General features: G+C 40.1%; 1 protein-coding gene across 1 annotated transcript in view; it reads left to right on the top strand.

Moving 5' to 3' along the window:
* The window catches only part of si:ch211-137a8.2 (uncharacterized protein LOC777613 homolog), a 207136-nt gene that overhangs the window by 111616 nt on the left and 73912 nt on the right, over positions 1-21608 (top strand). The window contains exons 2-6 of the mRNA XM_034168786.1: positions 553-771; positions 2654-2804; positions 12287-12469; positions 16914-17048; positions 20147-20341. Of these exons, the coding sequence (XP_034024677.1) occupies positions 647-771; positions 2654-2804; positions 12287-12469; positions 16914-17048; positions 20147-20341 (789 nt within the window). The 5' untranslated portion in view covers positions 553-646. The remainder of the gene's footprint in view (positions 1-552; positions 772-2653; positions 2805-12286; positions 12470-16913; positions 17049-20146; positions 20342-21608) is intronic.

Genomic DNA, 21608 nt, shown 5'->3' with positions numbered 1-21608 from the left:
TGAACATATCAGAGGGACAGCTCAGGTCAGATGGTTTGAAGGCAAAGTCAGAGAGATGAGATTGAGATGGTTTTGACATGTGCAGAGGAGGGACTCAGGTTATATATGGAGAAGGATGCTGAGGATGGAGCTACCAGGCACGAGGATAAGAGGGAGGCCAAAGAGGAGGTTTATGAATGTGGTGAGGGAGGACATGCAGGTGGTTGGTGTGACAGAGGAAAATAGAGAGGACAGGGTGAGATGGAAACAATTGATCTTTTGTAATGACCCCAAATGGGAGCAACCGAAAGAAGTCTGGCCCATTGTTCCATGCCATGTGGCACTAAAAGTTGCGTAATTCATAGAGTATTCTTTGATTCATGTTCAGCTCATTCACAGAAAATAAAACTCCATATGTACAAGGAGAATATTTCAACACATTTTTCAATCCCCCAGAAATTGAAAAATTAACAATTAATAAATAATGTGCATAATTATTTGCAGCCAGTCTGTGAAAATTGACACAGTGAGCACAAAGTTTAACCTATCCACTCATGTTTTCTTTGTCAATAGGTAGAGGTCACATGTCAGGATGAGAGAAGAATGACATGACAGAGTCCCTGCACCTGAAAGAAATCACCTGACACCTCCAGAGGAAGTGAAGGATATGGAGGTGTCATTGGATTTGTGTGACTCTTTCTGCACCTCATCTCCACTCGAACTGAATGAGAAGGTGGTACAACATGTGGACTTTAGCCGGAGCCTGGATGGAGACCTGCAGGAATGTGGCGAGTGAGTTTTCATCCTGTGCATTGTAGTCATTTACTCTGTGGGGAGTTAAAGTTTCTCTGACTCATGAGTTATACAGTGGCTTGCAAAAGTCTTCAGCCCCTTGGTATTTCACACATTTTCATTTGTTTATGGCATTTCAAATACAACAAGTAAATCAGGCTTCTTAATATAAAAATTTCTAAAATTATCATGCTTAGACTCAAACTGAAAGTAAATCTCTACAAATTGATACAACTGAATTAAAAATTAAAAGCCAAGATGATGAATTACATAATTAAACAGCCCCTTTGGTATAATACCTGTAAATAATCAATTTAATTGCCAGTTTTCTTCACACAAGTCAGGGGATGGATACATGAACATTTCCAAGTCACTGAATATGTCTTGAACTTTATTCACGTCAGTTATGGCACTCTGTGGTAAATCTGTGTGGATAGTCCAGCAGATTACAGAATATTTACAGGGGAATCTTTCAAATGGTGATACAAGCACCAAATTCAACACAAATAGTCCCGAGACATTACTCTTTTGAAAAAGCAGACTATCCACTCGGGATCAAAAATTAAAAGATGCTCCAATCATATTGAAAACTATACCACATTATTCATCCAACCATAAAGATTCCAAAAAGGTATAGTTTGGACTATCTTTGACTGAATGTTATGAAGTTATGGGGCAAAAACAGCAAAAACTGTGACAAAGCTCAATTTCAGTTTGTATGGGAGGCCAAAGTTAAAGTTGCTCCAATTTTGGTAAATAGTGATGCAAATTATTGGTTGAGCTAATAGGATTAATAAATTAAATAGATTTGACCGTGTTGAATGTTTACTGTCCAAAGTAAAGGTCAAACAATGTCAACGTCCATTGGATTCTATGGCATATGACATATGTTACCCTGTAACATGATAACTAAGTACGACACATGGTGCAAACTATTCCTTTTTAAAACTATTCGCTCAACCAATAATTTGCATCACTTTGTACCAAAATTGGAGCAACTTTAACTTTGGCCCTCTGTACAAACTGAGATTGACCGTTGGTACCATTTATGCTGTTTTTGCCCCATAACTTCATAACATTCAATCAAAGATAGTCAAAACTATACCTTTTTGATATCTGTATGATCAGATGAATAATGTGGTATACTTTTCAATATGATTGGAGCATTTGTAAATCTTGACCCCTGTGTAATTCTTCATTGACCCCTACTTGGCCGCCTATTGAACAATCAAGTGGATAGTCTGCTTTCTCAAAAGAGTAATGTTTAAAGAATATGTGTGCCAAATTTGGTGTTTGTATCACCATTTGAAATATTGTTTCAGTTATCTGCTGCACTAGGAGTAGACAGTTCTCAAAAACTGAGTGACTGTGCAAGAAGAGGAAGAGTGAGGAAAGCCACCAAGACACCCAGACAATCCAGAAGAAGTTACTGTCTTATTTGGCTGTGACTGGAGAAATTGTGCATAATGCATGTTTTGCATTTTGTATCCCCGGTTATACAGCTTCATGACGAAGTGGCACAGAGGAGGATTTTCTTAAAAAGGAGACCTGAAAGTTTAGCTTCAATTTGACAGAAACTACATTTGAGATGAAAGCCTAGATTTAATGTTATGGTGAAAGAAACCCACCTGTCTAATGTGTACTCCACACAGATTTACCATAGAGTGCCATACTGTTTGTATTTCTGCAAAGAAACATATCACCTCGTGAGGATCTTATTTTGTTGATTTAAGTTACAATGCTTGTTAGAAAGGTGAAAAATAATTTCATAACCTTTATAAGCCCCATGTTTGTCACTGTAGTTTGAAAAGTTATTGTGTGTGTGTGTGTGTGTGTGTGTGTGTGTGTGTGTGTGTGTGTGTGTGTGTGTGTGTTGCTTCAGGTTAGACAGACGGTGGGTCCTCTGGCATGAATTTATGAATGACCATGACCACTTGGATGCCTGGCTGCATTTGGCTGAACAAGCTGTCAGTTCCCCTAAACACGCCCACAGCACGTATATGGTCGCCAAGGAAGAGCTGAGAAAATTAGAGGTAAAACAAAAAACAGTAATGCTGTTTGGGATGTGATGATCCAGTCTTGCGATTTATAACACTCAACAATATTCAAGTTAGGTTGTCAAGTCTGTCCTTTGAAAATCTAATTTGAGATCATATTTGAACACCTCATTCAACTAAGTACAAGAAAATAGTATATCTCATTAGACTGTGTTCTTGTATATGTCTAGCTGGGGAGCATACCGTATGCTGGTGCCGGTGTCACAGACTGAACAGTCCCCCCTAAAAAATCGGTCCGCCCTGCCTTCACTGTGCATGCGTCATTAGCAGTGGTGGGCACAGTTCAGCTAATCCAATAGCAGATAATTATCAAAGCTAATGGTTTTGCTAGCAGATTAACTTTTCAGATAAGTTTTAAAACCATCATTGGACCAATTATCTGATAAATTTATTTCCGATAACTGTCAGGCCGATAACGTTTTTTTTTCCTGGTAATGTGAGCAAAGTTTAACGTTTGTAAACCCTAAAATCAAACATTTTAGTCCATCTGTTGTGTGTTTATTTATGGCAGACTGGCTGTCACTTGTTGATGATGTCATCATTAAGCACAAAACATGATTGGCCATTCGACGCAGGGAGCATTGTGGGTAGTGTAGTTTAGGTTCACTTTGGACGTTAAAATGTTTCCGTCCCTTGCCCCTTGGAAATCTGCTGCAAAACCCATCGCACATCATGCAAAAAGAATTATTTAAATGTCTAAAAGGCACTGGATTACTTCATCGCATCTGAACAAATGACTATGGCTGCCAGGAGTTAAGGATTTGTAAAATCTCAGTGATCACTCACCAGCCCAGTAGGTGGTGGTAAATGCACCTTAAACTGGTGCCGTCCGCCATTGGATCCGAAAGAAGAAGAAGTAGTCCGCTTGACACAAACACAAAACAGACTAATGTTAGCATTATTTTTTAATTTTATTTCTTTGTGGCTGACGGTATCGCCGAGACTCTGTGGGAGAGAGGAGCTCTCACGGCGCAGCTGTGTACAGTCTAGGACGTTTCTTCACCGTTTTGGATCATCTCAGGACAGTTATTTTTTCAGATGAATCCCACTGAAACTAACAGGTAGGAATTTATATTTACTACGTGTCTTTTATTCTGCCAATCAATGCATTAATGGATGTATTTTGGTTGTTTAAGATGCAGGGTTGAAAGCGTGTGGAAAAAACAGCAGCTTTTAGCTCGTAAATGACAGTGTATCTAATACCGAGATAAACTGTGTCTTCTAATACTGTGTTTTACTGCTTTTGAAAGATGATGAGAGTGTTTGAGGTTTTTTTTTTCTTCATTCATTTTTCGTGTGTTCTTTGTGTTTGTGATCCTTGAATTTACCCAGCAGCCCCTGCGGCGCTTAAATTGAAACTGGTTTATCAGAAGCCGACAGTGTAATCTGATGTGGCCACGTATGAATCAATACTTAAAGTTAGCGGTTAGCTGTAATAAAGATAAGTTTTTAGCAGTTTATCTGTTTATCGTCATAAAAGATAACTTCTCAGTTATCTGATTATTGGTTATTGAAGCTAACTTTTTGGTTAGCTGTGCCCACTACTGGTCATTATCCATGCTTCATGGATTATCCCCTCGTTTCTACTTCAAACTGCACTCCGGTCATCTGTCTTAGCGACAGATATCTGAAGCTTTTGTACAACAATTATTTCCACATAAATTCAGCATTATTTCATCATTAAAGATGGAGGAAGCAATCAGAGTGCCACGGCAACTTGAGCTTGATGTGTTCACTGCGAGTCGGTCATTTCAAAGCATCACAGAGTATCGCCTCGTTTCTGCTTAAAACAGCCTTGTTTCTGCTTAAAGCTGACTTTAGAATGATTTAAGAGGTTTTACCTTGTCAACTGATGGTTAATAATCCCATTAATTCATTTGATTGCTTTGGCTGAAGAGACTCTGTCTCAGACAAGCGGCTGAGCTCCGAAATGACACATGCGCAGTGGAGGCAGGGCGGGACAATTTTTAGGGGTGGACCGTTGGGTCTGCAACACCATAAGACTGCAGAACTGTCCCAGGTCCTGGATGTCCCTGCAGAACACTGCTGCGGCCAGATGAAAGCGCGGGCATTCCTGTGGCCTTTTCCAGCCACTGAAATCCTCAAAAACTGAGACACCTACGTGCTGGATAATCCATAGGAAAATACACCACATAGATAAAATGTTAAAGCCGATGTTCCCTCACCGTGCAAATGATATTCCTCATCTGAGTCTCCCTAAGTAACTGGTCATTTGACACGGTCGTTCCAGCAGTACCCAAGGATCTTCTGAAGCGATCTAGTGCCAAAGACATCCTATCTTCACCAGGTCACTGGTTAGCTTCAAAGTCTCACAACTGTACAGTAAGACAAGAAGTACAAGGACCCTAAACACTTGGACCTTTTGTTTTCCTGTATTCCTTGGTTTAACTACAAGTGCTGCAAAAATCAATGTGAGGTTGGTGGGGTGGGGGCACATAGTTCTATCACAGTTGGACGGAAGTTCAACTACAGGTGAAAGAAATAATCCATTTTGAGCATAAATATCGCTTGGTGTTGACTCATAAAACTGAAGCAGGCCATGTTTATGGACAAACTTTTAATTTTAATACTCAGAAAGTTAGTGTGCAGCTCTCTTGTCAGTGTGGTATCATCTGCAGTGAGTCTCCACACTGCAGATGCATATTAAGGCTGCAGGCAGACTGATGCCGTAAAGTTTATTAAGCATCAGTCACTTTCAGATCCACCTGTACAAGTGCCTGCAGATGAATATTAATCAGGAACATGGACTATTTGCATAGAGCTATGCTTGGTGACAAAATTAAATATTTATAATATCGGGATTAGGTTTTTAAGTTGAATGTGTTGCTTTTAGAGAAATGGAACGCTACAAATGGCTGCATTCAGTTGAAAATTATTCTGCTTTTTATTAAGGTTTTAAAAATTTATTTGTATTTAATTTTGAACCATTCTTCAGTCACAGACTTTGGAGTCTGTCTCTACCTTGTTGCCTTCGAATAAGATGTCTAAGTGAATGAATGAATGTATGAATTTATTCGGCGCACACACACACAAATCCGAAAGAACAAAAACATACAAATAACATGAACATTATATAAACAAAGCCTGTGAGTCCAAAAGGGTGTGGGCAGAAGCAAAGCTTATCAACGCCCACCCCTGCTAGTACAAGTCCAACAGTTATAACAGTCATAATAACATAAACACAAATTCACAACACACTACATATCAACACACAGACATACACTTCAATATTCAATTACACTTCAATTCATGTATAATTATATTATGTAAGCGCCAAATCACAACAAATTTGGCCCAAGTCACTTTACTCAAATAAGGACTAACCTTACCGACCCCCAGAGCAAGCACTACGCAACTGTGGTGAGGAAAAACTCCCTCTTAGGAAGAAACCTCAAGCAGACCAGGCTCTAGGGGGTGACCCTCTGCTTGGGCCATGCCATATATACCTATATACGTACATATATACATTAACATACACATATATATACATTTATACACACACATGTACACACTCACATATATACCTATATACATACCCACTAACACATAAATATATATATACATATACCTACATACCTACACATACATATACATACATGTGTGTGTGTGTGTGTGTGTATATATATATATATATATATATATATATATATATATATATATATATATACACATACATACCCATTTCTAATTTAAACAGTCCCTATAAATCAAATCATATTATTACCTAGACATGATGTTCTTTTTGAGTAGTTTCTTGAATCATACTAAGGTACCACACATTCTAATCTCTGGACATTCGTTCCATTTCTTCACCCCAACCACAGACACACAAAAACCCTTTACATTTGTTCTTACTGATGGTTTCATAAAAAGTGCACAACCTCTTAAACTATAACTGGGTTCCCTCAATCTGAACAGATTCTGGACACATCTCGGTAAGGCTTGGTTTTTTGCACGAAAAGTTTGAATTGACCAAATCTCTGAATTTTAATAAATTTAAAGACACAAATAGAGAATGAGTTGGATCACGATAATGTTTATTGCAGATAATGCGTATGGCTTGTTTTTGCAAAAGAACTATTGGATTAATGTTTGATTTGTAAGTGTTTCCCCACAACTCAACACAATATGTCATATATGGTACCATCAGAGAATGATATAAATTAGGTAACCCTTCTTGCGGCAGTGCATCTTTGGCTTTTTACAGAATGGCAATAGTTTTTGACAATTTCGATTTGACATAATTTATATGTGATTTCCAGCTAAGTTTATTATCATGTACAACACCTGAAAATTTGTTCTCTTTTACTAGCTCAATTTCCTTGTTGTTTATGGTAAAAAATTTTTACATTTGGGTGCCTGTTTATTTCCAAATATAATACATTTGGTTTTCCCAAGGTGGAGTGACAACTTATTAGTGTCAAACCAAGCCTTAAACTTTTCCAGTTCTTTCTCCACCATGTCCAGAAGCTGTTCAAAATGATCACCACTGCAAAACACAGTGGTATCATCCGCAAAAAGGACACATCTTAGTGATCTCGACACACAACTTATATCATTTATATACAATATAAACAACAAAGGACCCAACACTGAACCCTGCGGCACCCCACATGTGACTTCCCTGAGCTCAGAGTTAGTATTATTAAATTGAACATACTGAAATCTGTCATGTAAATAACTAGTTATCCATTCATATGCCAGACCTCTGATACCATATTTCTGCAGTTTAGTTAATAATATTCCATGGTTAATTGTGTCAAACGCTTTCTGCAAATCAACAAAAACACCTACTGTGTATTGTTTATTGTCAATTGCAGTTGTCCATCAAAGCCTGTGATGTAGTTTGAAACTTTCTGAATCCGTATTGTTCTTCACTTATTATGTCATGCTTCAATAAATAATCATTCAATCTTTTAGCAAATATTTTTTCCAAAATTTTGGAAAATTGTGGCAGGAGTGATATACGTCTATAATTAGAAAAAGTGTGTTTGTCACCAGTTTTAAACAGAGGTATTACTTTGGCTATTTTCATTTGAGAGGGAAATTTACCAGTTCTAAGAGACATATTGCAAATGTAACTGAACGGTTTTACTATACAATCAATATATTTTTTTTTAATTTTAATAAAGCCATATCCAAATTATTAAAATCAGTCGATTTCTTACTTTTTGAACCATGAACCAGATCAAGTATTTCCCTTTCATCGGTACCACCAATAAACATTGGAACAGACTTGTTAAATGTTGAATTATTTACCCAGAAGTTATTAGTCGATGAATCAATTTTACTTGCAAGATTTTTTACCCACATTAACGAAGTATTCGTTAAAGTGGTCAGCAATGGACTTGTTGTTATCAATTGTGATGTTATTAATATGAAAAATGAAGGATAATCTCTAGCAGTTCTATTCTTATTTATTATTTCATTTAAAATGTTCCATGTATTTTTGATGTTATTTCTACTTTTGACAAGTAAATCACTGTAATATGTTTTCTTACTGAGTCTCATAATGTTGGTTAACTTATTCTTATATGTTCTATATTTACTTTCAGCTTCCTTAGTTGTAGATTTATGAATTGTTTATACAGTAAGTTTTTCTTTTTACATGCCCTCTGAAGTCCCTTAGTTATACATGGTTTATTGCTGTATTGACTTTTGTACACTTTTTCAACAAGAGGACAGTGTTTGTCATATAACCTGGAAATAATGGAAATAAAAGCATCATATGACCTCTCAACATCAACAACAAAAACATCTGACCAGTTCTGACTTGATAAATCCTCCCTTAAATTTTCAATTGATTCAGGTGTTACTTTTCTACTCATGATTTTAGTATTACTTCGATACTTATAACAGCCCTCCAATGCAAAAACTAAGAAAACAGGCAAGTGATCAGTCATATCAAATCAAATCAAATCAATTTTATTTATATAGTGCCAAATCACAAAAACAGTTGCCCCAAGGCGCTTTATATTGCAAGGCAAAAGCCATACAATAATTACAGAAAAACCCCAACGGTCAAAACGACCCCCTGTGAGCAAGCACTTGGCGACAGTGGGAAGGAAAAACTCCCTTTTAACAGGAAGAAACCTCCAGCAGAACCAGGCTCAGGGAGGAGCAGTCTTCTGCTGGGACTGGTTGGGGCTGAAGGGAGAGAATCAGGAAAAAGACATGCTGTGGAGGGGAGCAGAGATCAATCACTAATGATTAAATGCAGAGTGGTGCATACAGAGCAAAAAGAGAAAGAAACACTCAGTGCATCATGGGAACCCCCCAGCAGTCTAAGTCTATAGCAGCATAACTAAGGGATGGTTCAGGGTCACCTGATCCAGTCCTAACTATAAGCTTTAGCAAAAAGGAAAGTTTTAAGCCTAATCTTAAAAGTAGAGAGGGTGTCTGTCTCCCTGATCTGAATTGGGAGCTGGTTCCACAGGAGAGGAGCCTGAAAGCTGAAGGCTCTGCCTCCCATTCTACTCTTAAAAACCCTAGGAACTAGAAGTAAGCCTGCAGTCTGAGAGCGAAGCGCTCTATTGGGGTGATATGGTACTAAGAGGTCCCTAAGATAAGATGGGACCTGATTATTCAAAACCTTATAAGTAAGAAGAAGGATTTTAAATTCTATTCTAGAATTATCTGTTCTATCTATTCTATTCTAGAATTCTGTTCTAGAATTAATAAATATCACTGACCAGTAGTCTCGCACTAAGATTACCGGATACAACGTTGGTTAAAATATTGTTGATAAGAGTTGTTGAGTCCATAGTTATTCTGCTAGGATGAATGATGGTTGGAAACAGTCCCAAACAGTACAAGGTGTTTATAAATGAGGTGATTTGTGGATGATTGTGAGGATAAAAAGTCTATATTGAAATCTCCGGGGCAGAGGGTGGTACGCTTCAGTATTGCTCAGATCCATCTGTATACCTTTGGATTGAAGGAAGTCAGCCACCTGTTGCTCCACAGAGCTGACCTCCTGCTCACTGGGCTCCCCTCCGCGCTCATCTATCACCGCCCGTGCATAGAACCGTGGTTTGATGTAAAGACCTGTGATGATGACATCATTAATTCTGGAGTATTGTTCCAATTCAGCCACTCGATTTTCCAAATGAACCAGACGCCGGTCTTTCTCGGCGTTCTGGAGCCGTAACCCCTTTATCTCCTCCACCAGATCCATGATTGATTTCTGCTACAGTTTCACAACAGAAATCTCCTCCGATAAAAAGTCCAGAAACTTTTTAATGTCATCATCCTCCTCCGCCGTCAGAACCTTCTTAGGCCCCATGGTCGACTTGTGGGCTGCTTGTTGGCAATCGCCGATGTTATCTGCCTGTGTTGTTGGTCACCGCAAGCCGGGATGAATCTGCGCTGCGCTGGTGGTGCGTGGCCTCGGTGTCCGCGCTGATGGATCCACGGTTGCTGCTCGAGGCCTTGGGGAAGCTGCGCTTGTGACGCGCGGCTTCAGTGACATGTCGAAACTGATGTACTGTTTTGTTTTTGGCTGCTCTGGATCAGCGAACTTCAGGCTTGAAAACAGCATCCAGCGGTTGACCAGTAGACTGTTGGTAACTGATAATGTTCAAACTGAACTGGTAACCAACTCCATTCCTATGTTTATAACAGATTTAACTTCTTGTTATAATCGTTCAGACGAGCTGCGCTCTGATGTGATCCGCTGGCAAAATGTAAGAGAGAGTTATTAGAATTCTAAGATGTCTCTCGTAAATTTATTTGTGTGACCCCTGAAAACAAAGAACTCTCTCTTTTGATTCCTCGGGCTGCACATTTGTAATTCTAATCTAATTACATTTTTATTCTGCAAATCTGATTGGTTAATCGTGTGAGACTTCAGACCGTATAACATTGGGGTAACAGTGGGAAAATATTCGACCGTTTCACATTTAGATGTATTACTCCGCGCCTTGACCAGTGTTCTATCGAGATGTCATTCCCGTCAACAGGCCAGCCCTCCACACAACTGCCCATGCGCACGCATGTGGAATATTGTTGGGACGCGGAACTGTTGAGACACACAATTTGACAGAACACTGGCTGTGCACGCTGCTACGCAGATGTCATAATGGCGCTGTTAGCTGAGAGCGAGAAAAGGTCACGTACCGCTGGCGCCGAAATGATGAATTTAAGATACCATACGAAAGTACTGATATGGATTATGACAGAGAATTACCTTTTCACATTTGATGGATTACTCCACGCCCTGACCGCTGTTGGAGTGACGCTGCCTCACGGTAAACCTCGCCGACTGAATTACCTACAGAAAAATAAATCGTGCAAATGATGGAATTGGATTAGAATGAGAATAACCCCCTTGTATCTGATGATTTGCAGACGTTCATGCTGTTATACGGTCGCAAATATCCATCTTCCCGGCTTCGCTAACGCGTCGCCAGTAAAGCTCAATTTGTGACCATATAACCAGCAGGAACATCCGCAAATCATCAGACACAACAGGGTTATTCGCTAAGTATAAAGCTTTTCAATTGTTTTCCGTTCTCAGGTCAGGTCTGGGAGCATGCACTGGTGCCACATGTCACTACATGTTGAAACTGCCTTGGGTCCTGGATGGCAACCACCCAAGCAGACAACAGGTGCATCTCCACCTCTGTAAACTGATCATCTCTATGCCACAGCCAGGTCAAGCATTTGTTTGTGATCGCCTTTGATTCAACTTCGTGTCAGCAGTACTTAAACTCAAAACTGGCTTGTCAGTAGCTGATAGTGTATCGGAGTCGATACTAAAAGTTAGCGGTTAGCTGTAGCTTCCGCAAAATTTTTTTTTTTTTTTCAGTTTATCATTATAAAAGTTAACTTTTCAATTAGTGGATTAGTGGTTATCAAAGCTAACTTTTTGGTTAGATGTGCCCACCACTGGGCACAGTCATTTTAGTGGTACCCAAGGATCCTCTGAAGAGACTTGGTACCAACGACATCCAGGTCTCATGTTCTCAGAGGAATATTTTAAAGACAGAATTTCAGTGTCCCCATGAGTAAAATTAAAATAACCTCACAAAAAAAAAACTGTTAACAAGAAAAAAGAAGCCCGAGAGAGCTATTTTCTTCTCTATTATCTTGTGGTTCCTCATCACAGTAGATGTTACAGATAGATATTTGTTTCTTTTTAATAATACACATCTGACATTAATTGTACAGTTGCTACTTCTTCTATTTTCTTTTTGTGTCATTGAGAAATGATCCAGTAGCCACAATAGAGATGATGCTATTAGGTTCCAGTGTTTTGATCCATGTTGTAAATATTCCTTGTTCACTTCATAAAGTGTGTGTGTGCGTGTTGGGGAGACGAGTCACATTTCTGCAAATAATTTATGGGTAATTATGCTTTCTGAATTCAGCATAGCTCTGTGTGAGTGTCATGTTTGTGCTGCTACCGTGTGTTACTTGAACTGTTGTATGTTTAGAGGCTGCATTCTGAGGCAAGATCTCGACTAGTGCAGTTGGATAGTTTGACCCACAGGAATCAAGCCTTGACTCAACTATTTCATGGCGCCATCCGGACTCGGCTGCTGAGGTTGACGAGGGAATGTGGGCAGCGATGGAATGATGTGAACACCAGACTGGAATCTTTGACATCTGAGCTGAAGGTCAGTTATAATAAAATTATAATTATGCTGCTGATATATTATACAAATAATGAATGTTTGAGTGCAATGGTAAGAACATTTCATGAGTGAATGAATGAAATATTCTTACCATTGAACAAATGAATAAACATTATTTGTTTTATATAACACCTCTTAATTTCTAAACAAGAGAAAAGGGTCTTACATTTTGGTCCTTTGACGTTAAGAGGTTCCAGACAGTCTAACACTAACTTTAAATAGCAGTTCAATCCAAAATTGTTCTCAGTCAGCTTGCAAAAACAGTCAGATAGTTCAAAAACAATCCTGACATTGTAGTCCATAACTGCCGTCTGCTTTTCTCAGTCCAGTGAAAAATTTAGGACAGAAATTTGTTGAGCTTTTCATCCAACAGCGGTTCTACTTTAGCTTGATACGTCCCAGCGAATATTGCAAATGCCTCCAGATGGCTTACAGTGTACTGGATTTGTTTTTTCTTTTGTGTTAAAAGAATGAGCAGCGTCAATAAGCTGTCAGGTGCTGTCATCATGAGAGTAATATAAGTAGCAACTCCATCAAATGTTGAAATAATTAGCTTTGATTTATTCCATTTATGGGTGTTAGTTATTCTTTTGTATATTACGGCTGAGTGGATTCTTGTCATTTGATTAGTGTATGTCACGTGTCATGGATTATTTGTGTTGCATGACTGTGCAAATTTATTTCCATTTACCGTACAGATTGGTTCCATATGTTTGTACCATTGCACGCTGCAACCACCGTGCGCACACACATTAGTGGGGATGGCGTTTAGCTAAACATGGCAGAGTTTGTTTTGCTGACGGACGAGGATTTGAATTTGGTGCTAATTCTTCGAACAAAAAAAACCAAAAAACCAAAAACAAATCCACTACGCTATAATCTGTCTGGTGGCATGAAGAGGATGAAATTGGGATGAAACCTGGACAAATTTCTGATGCAATTTTTCGTTGGAGTGAGGAAGTGCACAAAGTCAATGCACAGCATCACGGACTACATCATCAGAATTATTTTTGAACTATGACCGTTTTTGCAAGTTGATTGAGAACAATTTTGGACTTCAATTTAAGGGCCCCTTCACACATAGTACGAATGTGGTCGTATTGTACATGAATTAGGAATCATACAAGGTCTGTTAGAAAAGTATCCAACCTTTTTATTTTTTTCAAAAACCATATGGATTTGAATCACGTGTGATTGCATCAGACAAGCTTGAACCTTCGTGCGCATGAGTGAGTTTTTTCACGCCTGTCGGTTGCGTCATTCGCCTGTGAGCAGGCTTTGTGTGAGCACTGGTCCACCCTCTCGTCATTTTTTTATTGTGAATAAATGTCTGAACGATTTGGAGCTTTGCTGCATCAATTTCTTTCCAGAAACTGTGAGAGACCTCCAGGTGGACACCGTTCGGAAAATTAATATGGCTTTCAGGGACGATTTTATGGGGATTATACAGATTAAGGAGTGTTACTGCCGCTTTAAGGACGGCCCACAACTGCTGAGAGCGTGGTGCGCTCCCAGCGCTGATCGACATGCTCAGACCCCGCTGAAACAACCAGATCATTTCCAACGTGAAGGCTTTGTTGATCCGGGACGTCGTCTGACTTTCACAAAAAGGCAGAAGTCGTGGACATCAGCACTTTTTTTTGGCACATTCCACTGTTACAGGAGTTTTTTTCATGGAAAGAAAACGGAGCCGTTTATTACGCGGCACAAAACCACCTCCGTGTTGGTCTCACAGGATGGCTTTCAGGTGGATTTCAGATGGATTCCGGTTGCTTTTCAGTCGTGTGATTATCCGATTGTGATTGTGCATGAGCTGGACATGCCCCAACATGTCCCGGAAGGCTTCATCACGGCGTTGCTTTGCGCCATGCGGCTCCACCATGACGCGCGGAATTCCGCTCCTCTTTCCATGACAAAAACTCCTGTAACAGTGGAATGTCCCATTTATTTCTAAACTGGACGCTGTCTTGATCCGGTATGTCGTCTGACTAGCAGAGGAATTGTGAAAAGACGTGGACATCAGCACATTAAGACAGACGTGCGGAGGAGTTCCGCGCATCGCGGTGGAGCCGCATGGCGCAAAGCAACGCTGTGATGAAGCCTTCCGGGACATGTTGGGGCATGTCCAGCTCATGCACAATCACAATCGGATAATCACATGACTGAAAAGCAACCGGAATCCATCTGAAATCCACCTGAAAGCCGTCCTGTGAGACCAACACGGAGGTGGTTTTGTGCCGCGTAATGAACGGCTACGTGGCGCGTCCCTCCGCTTTTCTTTCCATGAAAAAACTCCTGTAACAGTGGAATGTGCTGAAAAAGTGCTGATGTCCACGACTTCTGCCTTTTTGTGAAACTCAGACGACGTCCCGGATCAACAAAGCCTTCACTTTGGAAATGATGTGGTTGTTTCAACAGGGTCTGAGCATGTCGATCGGCACTGGGAGCGCGCCGCGCTCTCAGCAGTTGTGAGCCGTCCTTAAAGTGGCTGTAACACTCCTTAATCTGTATAATCCCCATAAAATCGTCCCTGAAAGCCATATTAATTTTCCGAACGGTGTCCCCCTGGAGGTCTCTCACAGTTTCTGGAAAAAAATTGATGCAGCAAAGCTCCAAATTGTTCAGACATTTATTCGCAATTAAAAAAACGATGAGAGGGTGGACCAGTGCTCACACAAAGCCTGCTCACAGGCGAATGACGCAACCGACAGGCATGAAAAAACTCACGCATGCGCACGAAGGTTCAAGCTTGTCTGATGCAGTTACATGTGATTCAAATCCATATGGTTTTTGAAAAAATAAAATGGCCGGATACTTTTCTAACAGACCTCGTATGCAATACGTGTAAAATCGTAGCTACCTCTAACACCTCGTACACCTGTTGTTACAAATATTTGCACACAACAATGGCTGAAAGACAGATGTGTGCTGTGAGGGGCCCATTCGATCCCTCTCGCGGCAGGTGTCGTCCAAATTCCAGGTGACACACACAAACATCTAACACCGCTTACTTGGCACTTAGAAAATGTCTGGCCATTCATGCTGTTGGCACGAAAAGAGTCAGCAGACGATCACTTCCGAGCTGGTGGTGAAATTTGTCTCAGTGCCCCCACGACTGTGAAGTAGCCGAGTACACGTGGCATGCCAGAGTGTCTGCTCCCCCACAACACATGTGCATGTGTTTCGCGCACTTCCTCCACCCCCCCAACACATGCGTGCGTGTGGTTCGCGAGGTGCCTCAAATCTGATCACAGAGTGACACCTTGGTCTGTGCGTTGAATAGACAGACATGCATGTGTGTGTGCTTGCTGTGCTCACGTGGAAATACATAAAAACATATATTTCTTTTGCGACGGGCTAGAGAGCGTGCACATTGACAGGCTGTCCCAGCCTGTCAGTTCATGTGGACATGCAGCAGGTGATCTGAATGTCACGTCTGTCTGACAGGACACGTGTGACCTGTGAGCGGCTCCCTGCAGGACTAAATGACAAGCCAACAGTGTGACAAATACTCCACTTTCAGTCACATATCAGCAGAAACACACCGTAACAAACGCTGTTTGGTCAGTTATCATGGCACTTTTTTCTCATTTTTTAAAAAATACGTTTATGTCCTTGTTTATTTTGAATTTTAAAAAAATTGGTTTCAGGCGTTTTACAACACCTTTTACAGGACAGCGATTGTAGCACAGTGGTTTCTGGCTGGCAATCAGAGCTTTTGTAAATTGCAGGTTTGAATCCCATGGGTGGTATTTTTTTTCACAGCAGCTGCACAATGTGGTTACACATGCTCCAGCTGCTCAATTTTACTTTCACTTTATTTCATTTATATAGCGTCAAATCACAACAAAGTTGGCTCAAGGTGCGTCACACAAGTAAGGTCTAACCTTACTAACTCCTCGCACTGTTTTCCTCCTGTGACAGTTTCATGCACGACACTGTTGCGTGCACACTGTTGCATGTTGATGTTTTCCTGGTTCACTTATACGAGCTGTTCCGCTATGATTCGCACTGATTTGTACGTATTCATACTGTGTAAAGGGGCCCTAAAGTTCCTGTTGGACTTTTGATGTCAAAGCACCAGTGACGCACACCAAAATGTAAGTCCCTTTTCTGTTGTTTATAAATTAATAAAATATCAAATGACAAGATCTGTTTTAGCAGTTATATAAAACAAATAATGAATGTTTTTATGAATGTTTATAATTTTTGTCATGCCTCTTCCAACAGTTCTGCACAATTTCAAAATTCCAAGTTATAGGCATAAAATGGGACCTTTTTATTTATTATAACACTTGTTTGCTAAACGTGAAACAGAACATTTAAGACATGGAATTGTATTCTTTGAATAGTGAAGAAAAATATTTACTGCAGTATTTATAGTACATATATTTGCATAGAAAACCAGTGTGATTCTTTCTATCAGATCTTTATCTCAGAGTGGGAGGAGTTTGACTCGGAGAGGGAGGAGCTTGCTCTCCTGTTGGCTGACCTGGATATCCATCTGACGGAGGTGGAGCACCTGACAGAAAGCCCTTGTGACAGACTGAGACGACTCCAGGTGTGCGTTTGTTGAGTTTATCTGCGGGTCTCTGTTATTTGTATGTTGCTTAAAAGATCTGAAATAGACTGGCTTTTCCAGGAGCCACTAATCCTTATCATGCAAATCTGGTTCATTTGGTTCTTTAAAACCAAGTGTTGCTTTGATTAAAACAAGGTGATCAGAGATAGCAGATTTCACCCCATTCATGCAACTAGTGGGACTTAACGATTAACAAAACAATTTTTATTGAATAAAAAAGCATGAGCATGTACAACACTCAGTACCTAGTTTGGGCTCCTTTTGCCTGAATTACTGCAGCAATGCGGCGTGGCATGGAGTCGATCAGTCTGAGGCACTGCTCAGGTGGTATGAGAGCCCAGGTTGCTCTGATAGTGGCCTTCATCTCTTCTGCGCTGTTGGGTCTGGCGTGTCGCTTCTTCCTCTTCACAATAGGAAGGTCAAGCAGGGTTGCTGGCTAATTAAGAACAGGGATACCATGGTCCTTAAACCAGGTACTGGTAGCTTGGGCACTGTGTGCAGGTGCCAAGTGGTCAGCAGCAGGAGGCATGAATTACAACTTCCTGGTGGACGGCTGCGTTGACCGTGGACCAACCCTAGCAGATGGCATGGCACCCCAAATCATCACTTACTATGGAAACTTAACACTGGACCTCAAGCAACGTGGATTCTGTGCCTCTTCTCTTCCAGACTCTGGGACCTTGATTTTCAAAGGAAATGCAAAATTTCCTTTCATCAGAGAAAATAACTTTGGACCAAGACGTCAAGTCAGCAGTCTTCCCCATGATTGTGTAGATTAGAGTGTGCCACCAGGTATCTTCAATATTGAACCTATTCACAATATTATAATTTTCTGAGATACTGAATTTGGGATTTTCATTAGTTGTTAGTTATAATCATCAAAATTAAAAGAAATAAACATTTGAAATATATCAGTCTATGTGGAATGAATTAATATAATATACAAGTTTCACTTTTTGAATTGAAATACTGAATAAATCAACTTTTTCATGATTCTCTAATTATATGACCAGCGTGTGTGTGTGTGTGTGTGTGTGTGTATATATATAATATGTCATCATCAAAATATCAGTTGAGCTAATGACCTGGTCATAAAGATTTGTCTATCAGTTCATCCGTTACACTCCATTGCAGGTATTGTCAAGTGCGACAACAGGTGAAATGGACCGTCAGATCATGTGAACACGCAGCAGGCGATCATCTAATTTCTCTTTTTTTAAATCCTTGTTGATTATGGTAGCGTAGTGGTAAAGTTTTCTTCTGTTAATCAGAGCTTTTGTAAATTGTATGTTCAAATCCCGCGAGTGGCATTTATTTTTTATTTAAGGCCTAGTTCAAAAATAATGAAGCCTAACTGCTGATTTGCATTGTATTTGTCATGAACAAGCCATAATTTTATTTAGCACCATCCAGGTTTATCTGTGAGTTGCCTATAGTCTCTTTGACAGGTACTGAAAATTTCATGGAAAAATTCCACACAGTTCCAAAGATATGCATGAAATTTACCCCAAAAATAGCACTTTTTTCATCAGTTTTGTGTGACATTGATATTTAGCATTATCATTTAAAGTTGAATGTTAAAGAAATAACCTTGTATTTTGTCAGTTTGTCAGTTTGTGCTACATACGAACACACAGTAATACATTTTTATAAAGGTAGAAATGTCATTTCCTAGAAAAAAACATGTTTCTAAAGCAAGGTAAAACTGTCGCAAGCGTAACGCTGAGAATAAGTCCTTGATTTATTTGTCAACACTTTAGCTATATCTCCTACTCTGCTTAATAGAATAATTATATTACTTGTTCAATAATACCAGGAACTATTGGACAGAATTTCTTTGTTTCAGGCTTCTGCAGACTAAAGAAGATACCTCCAACTGTTGTCGCAAGCATTATGCTCTAGCACATTATAGTATATATGCACTGATAATTTCTAGCAATGACTGAACCGAGACCAATGGAAATATTGAAACTCTGATATATAACCATACCTAAAATTATAACATTTCACAAAAAAGACCACTTTTAAATTTTGATGGTTGTGTCACACTTTGGCTTCATTATTTTTGAACTAGGCCTCAACTAGAGCTCTGTTCCACATGACCTGGTATCTGTCCTGCGGACCGTCATCCTCAAGACATGCGTGTCTGGTCGGACATGCGCGTGGGGCTGACTGGACACACCAGGCCAGCGGATGTGGACATAAGAGCGCTCTGCTTCATTCATGTAATTTCATGACTGTACTTTTGTGACCATGGGTCATCTACAGAGGAACAGACGCTTCATACTTGTATTGTCTGCTCGATAAGAGGGATTCAATAACGTGGTGTTTTTTTGTTTGTTTTTTTTATGGTGTGTGGTTTTTATTTTTATCTTCTCAGCAGCAGCGCGACGTGGTGCAACACGTAACAGCTGCTTGCACTGTATTCATGCACGCTCGCGCGCCTGCCTGAAACAGTCACTGGTGTGTTGTGCACGCCTGTGTGAACGTGCGTCCCTCACGACAGCAGATGGAATGTTTCGTGGTTGTGTATTTCATGTTTGGTTCGCTGATTTTCTTCTGGTTTCTGTGTCTTTCGTGTTATGTGTGAAGGGGCCCTAAAGAATCTGGGGACACATTAAGGTAAAATACAGACATATTCAAATGACTAAATCAATAAAAAAGTGACATTACCACTCTAACAGTACTGTGTAAGGTACATTAAATTATTGTGAGAATTCATGTATCCTGCACGAAAGATGCAGCCGACTGTTGGATGATTTCCTAAAGGGACGACTTTTCCATCTCTCATCTAATCTTCTTTGCATCCATCCAACCTGCTCCCGGGCAGGTTTTTCGTTCCACATGTGTAACAACCAATCCAGCATCTATTTCAAAGAACTGTAAAAAAAAAATCCAGGGTTATGTGAGGTCAACAACTTAATCCAGCTAACATAGTAATCCACGTACAAAAAATAGAGCCCAGATGCATCATGTTTACTGCTAAGGTGTATATTTGTATGTTTTTTATGTCTTGTATATTTAAAAATATCTCGTGCATTTTTGTCTTCACATGTAAATGTTTTTGTTTTGTGCAGTCCTTCCAGCAGTGCGTGTGTGAGAGTTCTGGCCGTGTGAACACCCTGCTGCAGCGTGGCGAGGCGCTAATGCAACGTATCGAGCCGCCTGATGCTCAGCATGTGGAGAGTCGTCTACTGGAGCTTCTGCAACGCTGCAGTCACATCTACAACAACATTGCACGAACACACACCAGGCTGCTCAGCATGAGATTGGTACACAGACAGGTCATGCACAAACACTTTATTAAAATGACACACGCAAAGAGTAAACGTGGACTGTAGCTGCACTGAGAATCATGTCCACACGATTGCACAAATGGTTCAAACATGCAGTTGTATAAGTGAAGATACACTTTGCAAAATTTTGTTGCATCCAAAACATTGGTGACATGTTTGTTTGTCTGTTGAGCAGATAGATTATTCATTCATTTTCTATACCCGTTTATTCCACTTGAAGGCCCGGTCACATGACACTTAACGAAGGGCATCGAAGCCCAAATGAAACAAGTAATCTGGACTTTCGTTGACTTTCGTTGGCATTGTTTAACCTTCGTGCAACTTTGTTCCTGGAGCTGGTGCTTCTTCAGGATTTTTAAACTGTCAAAAAATTTGAACGAATGCTGTGAAAACCTCAATTCATCCGTATTTCGTTTTGCTGTCGTTCTTGACAGTTTCTTATCGTTTGCTTAGTTTTTGTAATGTTAGCGTTTAGTTTGACTTCGTTCAACCAGCTGAATGTTTTCACATGGTACAGAAGCTGGTTTGTGAGCGCAGCTGTGGTGGAGAGATGCAGCTCCTCCATGGGTGAGTGCGGCTCCTGTCATGCAGTGGTGCTGGCCAGCCAGGAAGAATTTGTCATCCTCTCCCCCAGCGCACAGCAGTCTGTGATCATGGTGTTGTTCCAGCACTGCATGCACCTGAGGACAGAGTTGCTGCACAAAATGTCCAGCCAGAACTGCAGCATTCTGTCCATGAACTCTGAAGGGCTTGCTGTCCTCCAGCCCATGCAGAGAGAAGAGCCTGCTGACCCTTTTTTTTTTTTTTTTTGGAAAATGCCCCCCCCCCCTTTTTTTTTTTACAAATAAAAAATGGCATATTTTACAAAAGCACATTTATCTGTAAACACTAACACACAACACACCTCACATTAATGTGTTGGTTTACATAGAATGAATGAGTCAACCAATCAGTGTTACTGAAGGCACATTTTACCCAGAATGCCATCTGTCTGTGTTTGTGACAAAACTTAAGAATTAGTGCATTATTCAACATTAAAAGATATATGTTATATCTTAACTTTGCACAAATGACAGAATTGACATTAATGGAGTTATTCTGTCAGTATTCATTTTATTTATACACCAAACCATAACTCAGCATTGCTTTATTTTCCAAGACCTCCGCCTGATGGCAGCATTGTGATTGAGTAGAGAGTAGAGCTTTGTGGCTCCTCTCGGCTTGTTTCTGTGCTGGAAGCCTT

The sequence above is a fragment of the Thalassophryne amazonica genome, chromosome 4, assembly GCF_902500255.1.
Source record: "Thalassophryne amazonica chromosome 4, fThaAma1.1, whole genome shotgun sequence".
NCBI lineage: Eukaryota > Metazoa > Chordata > Actinopteri > Batrachoidiformes > Batrachoididae > Thalassophryne > Thalassophryne amazonica.
The sequence above is the reverse complement of the archived record's forward strand: the minus strand, read 5'-3'. Positions and strand labels throughout refer to the sequence as shown.